General features: G+C 34.8%; 1 protein-coding gene across 1 annotated transcript in view; it reads right to left on the bottom strand.

Annotated features, from left to right (window-relative positions):
- Nucleotides 1-239: 239 nt before the first annotated feature.
- The window catches only part of LOC111043467 (gastrula zinc finger protein XlCGF8.2DB-like), a 138,967-nt gene continuing 128,400 nt past the window's right edge, over nt 240-10,806 (bottom strand). Inside the window, exon 6 of the mRNA XM_039440705.1 lies at nt 240-3,164. Within this exon, the coding sequence (XP_039296639.1) occupies nt 1,864-3,164 (1,301 nt within the window). The 3' untranslated portion in view covers nt 240-1,863. The remainder of the gene's footprint in view (nt 3,165-10,806) is intronic.

Below are 10,806 nucleotides of genomic sequence, written 5' to 3'. Positions count from 1 at the left end.
CTTATGGCTGAACTTGGTGTCGCTGAGAACGAATCCGCAATCAGAAATTCCTCTATCTTGAAAAATAACGAAAAGCCCCAGCTGCAACCGTTAACAGTAATCCTGCAATGCGGCCGAAATAGAAACCCATTCAGACAGGCATCTCAAATGCCAATTCAGCCAAGCTGTGCGAAACCAGCTTGCACTGCGGCACTAGGTTGAGAGCCTCAACTGCGAGTTCCAATGTTTTGTGTGCATAAACATAACCTAAAATGTTCTGGTTAATTAGGATACAAAGGTAAAATGAAATGTTAGAGATGCTAATTTTGGCTTTTTAATGACAATATGCTAATAATTTTCAAGATACAGGTATGTTAATTATTTTATATGATACACACAAAAAACGGATAGTTGAAGTACGGTACTTTTAAGCCCTTTTGAGACATCGCACTTATGAATGACACCCAGGATGAGCACTGAGGTATAATGAGATTATCTTCAAACTGTCAGAGTCGGGGGAATGGGTAGCATTGATGTTTTCAATAAGTAATGCTGACTGTTGTTGAATTGATTTCACAATAATAATAATATCGAGTGATCTGGCTGGCTCAGGTCTGGTGTCAGAGTTTTCAGGCCACCACTGATCAATTTCAGGGCCTCTGACATGACCTAACGACTGCTTTTTAGGCAGCCAGGACCGACTTTAACGTGTCTATTTCACAATAGATGTCCATATTGAATGAAATCACTGAAGTTAATAGTCAATGAAATAATCAATAAAGAATGAATTACTTGTTAGAACACAGCTAGAAAACATAATACTGTATGATAAGTTAGAACAGACATTACATACAAGAAAGTATTAACCTTGAAATAGTTATTATCCACCGACCTAGTGTGCGCTCTACTTAATACATTCTCACTAATCCCTAACTATAGTGAAATCCATGTTAAAATGACAGTGCTTGATTAGCAATGGTATTGCTATCCTTGTCTCTCATTCAACAAAGCAGATAGCGCTATCTCTTTCTCACTTTGCTCTGTTGCCAGATCGTCTTTTGACGAATGTCAACAATGTAGAATTAATAATTAATTAATAAAATATTTCTTCTTAATTATGTAAATTTATTATGAAATTATTGAAAAGTATGAATAATTGATTGTATTAAATGAGAATGAACAGATCATATTACATCAATCTACCGTCAGCTGTATCAGCTACCGTCTATAGAAGGTATTGACAAGACAGAGGATCGGCAACGTTTTTCTCCTATCTTTCTCCACTGCCATTAACGTGGACCTCACTACAGTAGTTGCTTCTCCCAGGAAGCTGTCCGATTGGGTTGGCATTTGGGAATTGGATGATTGGGGATCAGTTGGCATTTGGGATGATAATCAGCCAATCAGAGAGCTTCCTGCCCTGCCGACTCTCCTGAAAACCGCTTTATTCAGCTTGGCACTTATGTTTCTCCAAGAAAGTCTACTTTTCTAGGGCATCAAACAGATTATAACATTTACACTAATCTGATTTTTGTAATACTGACCTCATTTCAGTACTGATAAAAAAATATGTTATGCACTCACGTGTTCATTATGTGCTGAAAAATGTGAAAATCTTGCAGGAAAGTCTGTTGACTTTCAATTTTAATTATAGGCAACCAGAACCAATTAGAGAAGCCTTCTCTGATTGGTTCTTGCCGAATTTAACCATGATTAAAAACTTAACAGGCTTTTATGCAACTGAGCCTAATTCTTTGTTATGGTGGTATAATTAATTCTACCTAAATTTTTGAATTCTTAATAGTGAAACATAACCAATTATATGACACATGGTTTTTTATTTAACTAAATATAATTTTATGTGTCCATGTACTTTCAAAGTACCTAACCTAGCACTTTTGTAGTCACAGGGGTTTTCTCCTGTATGATGACATGTGTTCTGATATGAATTTTCAAAGAACTTGAACGAGCAGTTTTGAAATCACAAAATTCACAGCTGAAAGGTTTTTCTTCTTTATGTCTCCTGATAAGATGTACTTTCAAACTATCTAACCGGGCACATTTATAATCACATAAATCGCAGCTGAAGGGAGTTTCTCCTGTATGTGTTCTGATATGTACTTTCAAATTACCTGATTGGGCACATTTATAGTCACAAAAATTGCAGCTGAAGGGAGTTTCTCCTGTATGTGTTCTGATATGTGTTCTCAAATTACCTAACCGGGCACATTTATAATCACATAAATCGCAGCTGAAGGGAGTTTCTCCTGTATGTGTTCTGATATGTACTTTCAAATTACCTGATTGGGCACATTTATAGTCACAAAAATTGCAGCTGAAGGGAGTTTCTCCTGTATGTGTTCTGATATGTGTTCTCAAACTACCTAACCGGGCACATTTATAATCACATAAATCGCATCTGAAGGGAGTTTCTCCTGTATGTGTTCTGATATGTGCTTTCAAATTACCTGAACTAGCACATTTATAATCACATAAATCACAGCTGAAGGGAGTTTCTCCTGTATGTGTTCTGATATGTCTTCTCAAATTACCTGAACTAGCACATTTAAAATCACATAAATCGCAGCTGAAGGGAGTTTCTCCTGTATGTGTTCTGATATGTCTTCTCAAACAACCTAACCGGGCACATTTATAATCACATAAATCGCATCTGAAGGGAGTTTCTCCTGTGTGTGTTCTGATATGTGCTTTCAAATTACTTGAGGTAGAAAATTTATAGTCACAAAAATTGCAGCTGAAGGGAGTTTCTCCTGTATGTGTTCTGATATGTGCTTTCAAATTACCTGAACTAGCACATTTATAATCACATAAATCACAGCTGAAGGGAGTTTCTCCTGTATGTGTTCTGATATGTCTTCTCAAAGTACCTAACTGGGCACATTTATATTCACAAAATTTGCAGCTGAAAGGGTTTTCTGCAGTGTGTTTTCGAATGTGTCTCTTCAAATTGGCAGAATTTGGTGTCTTATAGCTACAGTGACCACAGCTGTAGAGCTTGGTCTTCTTGTCAACCACAGATGACTCAGTGCACTTTTTCACTGGAGAGATTGCATGCTCATTCAGTCCACCCACTTCTGTTGCATAGTCTCGGCCAGATGTGCTGCAGTTTGAAGGCCACATCTCTGGTTCACTCTTCACTGAACTTCCTTCAGCCTCTTGCTCATCTGCAATCATCAAAAATATAACTGGTAGATTATAGAAATAGATACATGGTAGGTGAGAATCATGGAAACAGCTTCATATTTCTCTACAAAGAAAATTATTTAACAGTAGGTTTCTTTGGGCAAACAAACTTGAATCCAACTACATTTTTCCAAATGCAAAGGTGGTCATACATGATTCTGATAGGCCTACAAAATTTCACTAAAAAAATTATATAAAGAAAAATTCATCCAAAATTAAATGAGTACATTGAAGATCTAAACCATCAGATTATACATTTTCAAGTGTTAGTGAAAACTTTCAGTAATATCTAATCACATATCCAACACTTTGAACAGAAAATTTCGATATGTCAAATTTCTAAATCAGCCTACTAATCGATTACATATTTGTATGATTTAGTCCTATTATATTTAGCCATTAGTCGTTTATACATCAATATCTCGCCGACACGACAGGACAGGACAGAATTTACTCTGATAGAGAGTATTAGAGGAGACTGTGGTTTATAACTGCGCGAGGTCTACTGTTCACAGAACTACTAGTTATGAAAACTCATGAATTATTGAAAAATATAATTTATTGCTTAATAAAATATAACTGATTATTTAAACGAGAATGAACAGTTAATATTACATCAATAAACCTGTATCAGTACCGTCTGTAGAAGGCATTGACAAGACTGAGGATCGGCGAGCTGTTCTCCTATCTTTCTCCACTGCCATTATAACGTGGACCTCACTATAGGAATGATGCTCACGAAAATTTCGATATGTCAGATTTCTAAATCAGCCTACTAATTAATTACATATTTGTATGATTTACTAATTTCTTCAAATGTGGATATCTTTAAAACTGTCTGAGATTTCCATGTTTTGATTTCGCCTTTCATTTCGTCTAACAATTCTGTATCAAAAGCATATTTATATCATATAATCACCTTCCATTCATCAAAATGAAGTTGGATTCAAAATGTCTGATCCAAGATGGTAGACCAAAATTGTAAGGTGAAATAAAAGTAGTCTTTTTTAATCCCCAAATCGATTACTGTTGAATTATCCTTGTGAAAATGATATTAATAATGTTCACCGCCCTGTATACAGAGCACATTACATAGTAAATCTGCTTCAAACCTTAAAGGAACTTGTTTTTCGGGACCAAGTTTTGCGTATTTCATCACATATCTTAAAATTACTGTAGCTAAGGGTCTGGAAAGGGTTTAATTGAATTTTTCAGGTTATTTTACATAAAGTACGCTAAATTTTACCTCTGAATTAACAGCCAACAAATACCAGTAGGGCTTCGTTTTGGCAGGGGAACTGAAATTCAGAAAAATCTTTCACTCTGGATAACTTGGAAACGAAGCATTTTCGGACCTATGTTAATTAGAACTTTTTTCTTCTTTTGATGAGAGGAATCATGCCCTGACTCATGGGCACCTTTTTTCAGAACACTCTGTATACAGGGCGGTGAACATTATTAATATTTTCACAAGAATAATTCGACAGTAATCGAATTGGGTATTAAGAAAGACTACTTCTATGTCACCTCACAATTTTGGTCTACCATCTTGGATCAGACATTTTGAATCCAACTTCATTTTGATGAATGGAAGGTGGTTATATGATATAAATATGCTCTTGATACGGAATTTTTAGACGAAATGAATGGCGAAATCAAAACGTGGAAATCTCAGACAGTTTTAAAGATATTCACATATGAAGATATTAGTAAATCATACAAATATGTAATTAATTAGTAGGCTGATTTAGAAATCTGACATATCGAAATTTTCTGTAGCATCATTCCTATAGTGAGGTCCACGTTATAATGGCAGTGGAGAAAGATAGGAGAACAATGTCGCCGATCCTCAGTCTTGTCAATGCCTTCTATAGACGGTCGCTGATACAGGTTTATTGATGTAATATTAACTGTTCATTCTCGTTTAAATAATCAGTTATATTTTATTAAGCAATGAATTATATTTTTCAATAATTTCATGAGTTTTCATAACTAGTAGTTCTGTGAACAGTAGACCTCGCGCAGTTATTAACCACAGTCTCCTCTAATACTTTCTATCGGAGTAAATTCTGTCCTGTCCTGTCATGTCGGCGAGATATCGATGGCTAAATATATAAACGACTAATGGCTAAATATAATACGACTAAATCATACAAATATGTAATCGATTAGTAGGCTGATTTAGAAATTTGTCATATCGAAATTTTCTGTTCAAAGTGTTGGATATGTGATTGGATATTACTGAAAGTTTTCACTAACACTTGAAAATGTATAATCTGATGGTTTAGATCTTCAATGTACTCATTTAATTTTGGATGAATTTTTCTTTATATAATTTTTTTAGTGAAATTTTGTAGGCCTATCAGAATCATGTATGACCACCTTTGCATTTGGAAAAATGTAGTTGGATTCAAGTTTGTTTGCCCAAAGAAACCTACTGTTAAATAATTTTCTTTGTAGAGAAATATGAAGCTGTTTCCATGATTCTCACCTACTATGTATCTATTTCTATAATCTAACAGTTATATTATTGATGATTGCAGATGAGCAAGAGGCTGAAGGAAGTTCAGTGAAGAGTGAACCAGAGATGTGGCCTTCAAACTGCAGCACATCTGGCCGAGACTATGCAACAGAAGTGGGTAGACCGAATGAGCATTCAATCTCTCCAGTGGAAAAGTGCACTGAGTCATCTGTGGCTGGCAAAAAGACCAAGCTCTACAGCTGTGGTCACTGTAGCTTTAAGACACCAAATTTTGCCAATTTGAAGAGACACATTCGAAAACACACTGCAGAAAACCCTTTCAGCTGCTAATTTTGTAAATATAAATGTGCCCAGTTAGATACTTTGAGAAGACATATCAGAACACATACAGGAGAAACTCCCTTCAGCTGCGATTTATGTGATTATAAATGTGCTAATTCAGGTAATTTGAGAAGACATATCAGAACACATACAGGAGAAACTCCCTTCAGCTGCAATTTTTGTGACTATAAATGTACTACCTCAAGTCATTTGAAAGTACATATCAGAACACATACAGGAGAAACTCCCTTCAGCTGCGATTTATGTGATTATAAATGTGCCCGGTTAGATAGTTTAAAAGCACATTTCAGAACACATACAGGAGAAACTCCCTTCAGCTGCGATTTATGTGATTATAAATGTGCCCAGTTATGGACTTTGAGAAGACATATCAGAACACATACAGGAGGAACTCCCTTCAGCTGCGATTTTTGTTATTATAAATGTGCTAATTCAAGTAGTTTGAAAGCACATATTATCAGAAAACATACAGGAGAAACTCCCTTCAGCTGGAATTTTTGTGACTATGAATGTGCTTGTTCAGGTAATTTGAAAGTACATATCAGAACACGTACAGGAAAAACTCCCTTCAGCTGCGATTTATGTGATTATAAATGTGCCCGGTTAGATAGTTTGAAAGCACATTTCAGAACACATTCAGGAGAAACTCTCTTCAGCTGCGATTTATGTGATTATAAATGTGCCCAGTTAGGTAATTTGAAAGCACATTTCAGAACACATACAGGAGAAACTCCCTTCAGCTGCAATTTTTGGGCTCAGGGGACCTAGAAACGTATAGAGATTTAAAAAATGGGGGTTACTTCATTTTTTTGGAAAGCAATACTTGCCTTACTATAATAGGGCAAGGAAGTAAAACAATTCTACACACACACACACATACAGACCAATACCCAAAAACCACTTTTTTGGACTCAGGGGACCTTGAAACATATAGAAATTTAGAAATTCGGGTACCTTAATTTTTTTCGGAAAGCAATACTTTCCTTACCTATGGTAATAGGACAAGGAAAGTAAAAAGACTTAATATTTTAGATGATTTAATTTGGCATGGTAGTTGATAGAAGTATTTTGGAGCTACATATTGGATCGATTGCTTGAAAATTGATTCATTGACTTATGGTAAACGAAACATTATTTGTGTGATTCTTCTTGTATTGTATTATAAATTCTCTGTACCAGTATTGCCAGCTCCGACATAGAATAGCTTCAAGACTTTTTATACAAAAAGATGTTGTAGAGCATTTTTAATTACTGTTTCCATGATTAATTCAGTTTTAAAAACTTGGAACATACAATCTTCGGGGACGAAATTTCACTTTACACTTATGTGACAGATATTGTTCTAACTCTTCTGTAGACTTGGCAGAGGGAAAATCAGGCAGGCACATTAATCATGTTAGATTAGTCTTAACTATGTGTTCACGTATGAAAACAATCTATTTTCCAGTTTCTTTATAGAGATTGTTTTTGCATTTTGCCTTTGAAGACTAATACTAGGCCGCCGTCTCATCGACAATAGTTGGTTCTTGACTTTGACATTCCTTGTATACACATGGCAAAACTAAGCATATACCTATGATCCAATGAACACGCACACTCACTCACTCACATATTATATGCACCACATTTGACAAAAGGAGACATTCTTTAGGAGGAAGCAACTATCTAATACTTGTATTTCCTGGAATGAGCTCATAGATTGCACGTCTTTATTGAAAATGAACTTAGTTGATCGGTAAATCTTACATAATGTTGTCAATTGATTGATGCATTCAAATGCATTTGCCGTCAGCTATCATACTCTGGAGAAGGTGGAGGAGGAGGGGTAGGAGGAGGAGGATGATACTTATTATTGATGGATAAATCATTCAAATTGCAGAATAATAAATATATTCAATGATCAATCACAGATATTGTAAAAAAAATCGAATACAATATGAAAATAGTTATAAAATGTAAATTTGAAATTGAAAAAACTATTGACATATTTTTAAAATGGCAGATGAAAAATTTCAGAATTATAAGCTGATTAAAAAAATATTCAATCAACTCAATTAGTTAGCCATTAGCCCACACTGTAATCATTATCTTTCTCTCCCTTGATTCTTGATGTATGAATTAAATATAGAATATACGAATTATTGAGAGTTTATGCATGCAAAACTACGAATAATAGAGATCCAAGATAAGCCAGCGCTTGACTTTACTATTAATTATCAACGCCAGTGTAAAGTTGGAAGAACATTATCCAGAACTACATCGAAAATTGACTGTTCTGGATGTAGAATCAATAACTCTACAGTTCCTTATGATTTATGACAAATGTTCCATGTAAATATTTGGAACAACAGGATTCAAAAAAAATAATGCCCTTCAAGCTCTACAAAATAAATGTATTTTGGTCAGATGAGCACAAAAATATGCTTATAGATCATCGATTATGGAAGTTCTATTAAGAGGAGGTCATCGTAGATTCAGAACCAGAAAGTTATAATGAAAAAATTAAATACGGAATTATTTATGGCTAGTTTAAACTCGTAAATCGAGAAAATTCACGTTTTCATCAAAAGAATACTGAATTTGAAAATTTGAGTGGTGAGAACCACAGTTCTAGGCAGGGGGAATCACCCTGATTACATAACTGTTGAGTTCCAATCGATAGATTCCACAAAAAAATTTTCATGGCCATTTTTGAAACTCGAAAATCGAGATAATTCACGTTTTTTATCATAGATTCAACAGGAAAGATATTTCAACTTTGCGAATAAATATGATTATAAAAGAAAGTAATATGATTGTAATTCTCTTCTCCATCCTTATTATGGACAATATTGTATTATCATCTTGAAATATTCACTCATCTTCTTTGAAGAGGAAAGAAGTTCTTTGTATCCATGTTTTTATTGCTGTTTGGTTTTGAAAGCTGCATTCTTGTTCGAATTACATAAATGAGTCGAAAGTGACCTGCTTAGAGGGAAATGGGTCGCCAAAAACATAGGGTGATGTTATCGGAGGTTCAAACGTATTCCATAACTAAACCTTTTCTAGCTGAAACTCTTTTCTGAAGGAACATGGTGCTTTTCTCACAAGAGGGCTTATTGTCTGTCCAGTCTACAATCTGGAAGTTTTCGAAGGAAAGTGTCGAATATTCATAACAATAAGAATATCTACAATAATAGCTGACCCTCACAGTATAGTTTCTTCGAATTCTAAGAGTACAGATGGGACTATTGTTTCCCTACCCAGTTTGCAAACATTTTCTTCAAGTGTTCCATTGAGAGGGAAGTATTTATTATTGTGAGAAGAGGCAACATCAAAGTCGCAGTGATATCAATACATTGAATACTAGAAAGGTCTTTTATAATGAACCGGTGGAGGTGTTTTATAAACCAATTTACCTCTCACCGGATATCAATCTGTAACCGGTGGAGGTGTTCTATAAACCTCTTCACCTTACACCGGATATCAAATTATGTCGCCGAGAATTTCTTTATACCATGACTTAGTTAATCTTCATGGCACAACGTGGACTATTAATTACAAAGAACTAAAGTAAAGTTTAGGTCTTCAAGAACTAAGAACTAACTAAAGTTCTTACTTCTTATCCTTACTTCTTTCTTATCTTACTTCTTAGACATGAGGTTCGAAAGACACTCTTGCATTCTATCCCACCGTTGTGCACCAATGTAAACGGCGGAGAGTTTCTCCTCGCCTGTAAAATTTACTGATATTATACTACTATTAAAAATTTATTTGAATCTGTGATTAGTTGAGAGCTTACAGTGGATTCGTTCATCCAAATGCACAGATTCTCAGCAATATTTAATCGTCACCTATTTTAGCAACTAATAACTATGAGCCAGGAACTTCAATGAAAAATACTTTAAGAATTTAACCTCAGGTTAAAGGTGTATCAGGACCTGATACACAAAAAACAAATGCAATAATACCCACTCAATTTCACACTATCACAATTGATTGGCTTCTTATTATATAGAATTCGTTTATTAGATTGGCTTCTTAACACTAATTCTATTTCCTATTCAAAGAGCAAAGAGAAGTTCTAGTTTATGGTAGTTTTAAATAATTGTGAATGTTATTCTCGTGGATGTCGATTCTAGAGAGCTATAGTGTATTATCTTGAGTCTTCGACCATGTATAGATGGCCCAATACATCCTATACATTGTCGTAATTTAAATCACCACACTTATGATTGCCGTCTGTCATGGATCAGTAGCCTCTCCACCATAATTTTGTGTATTGCTAAGTATATTAAAGTATTATCGAGTATTATCAAGTGTAGGCTATTAAAGTTTTATAAAGTGTTCTAAATGATAAGATACTGAAGTATTGAAGTAATGATTTTCACAACACATCAAGATCATTATCAAACTTGCTTTACTCGGTTGACCCCTTACCCTCACCCCCATTGATTCAGAAAAAAAATTAGCTTCTACACACACTCCCCCCATCTATACAAATTATTGTCAGTCATACTACATCACTAGCTTTTTTGGGACCTCCACACAAGAATTTTATTGATTTAGAGAGAACCCAAGAATTTCAAGAACGCATAGACGGGGAAGGGGGACTAGTACCCCACGAAATTTCAATTGGAGTGAAACCTAAGTATCTCATAGGCCCTATCCAAAACGATTTCAAGTACAAGCTTAGTCAAAAGTATAAACTTCAGTGAATCATCTTGAATGGAAATTGGTATTCAAAAGTCTGTATTCAATACTCTGTATCTTGAAAGTCTTAAAATTTCTCTGTATCTTTAAAAGTCTTACTTTCTTAT

This window comes from Nilaparvata lugens, chromosome 14 (assembly GCF_014356525.2).
Source record: "Nilaparvata lugens isolate BPH chromosome 14, ASM1435652v1, whole genome shotgun sequence".
Classification (NCBI taxonomy): domain Eukaryota; kingdom Metazoa; phylum Arthropoda; class Insecta; order Hemiptera; family Delphacidae; genus Nilaparvata; species Nilaparvata lugens.
This window is presented reverse-complemented; position numbering and strand designations above follow the sequence as displayed.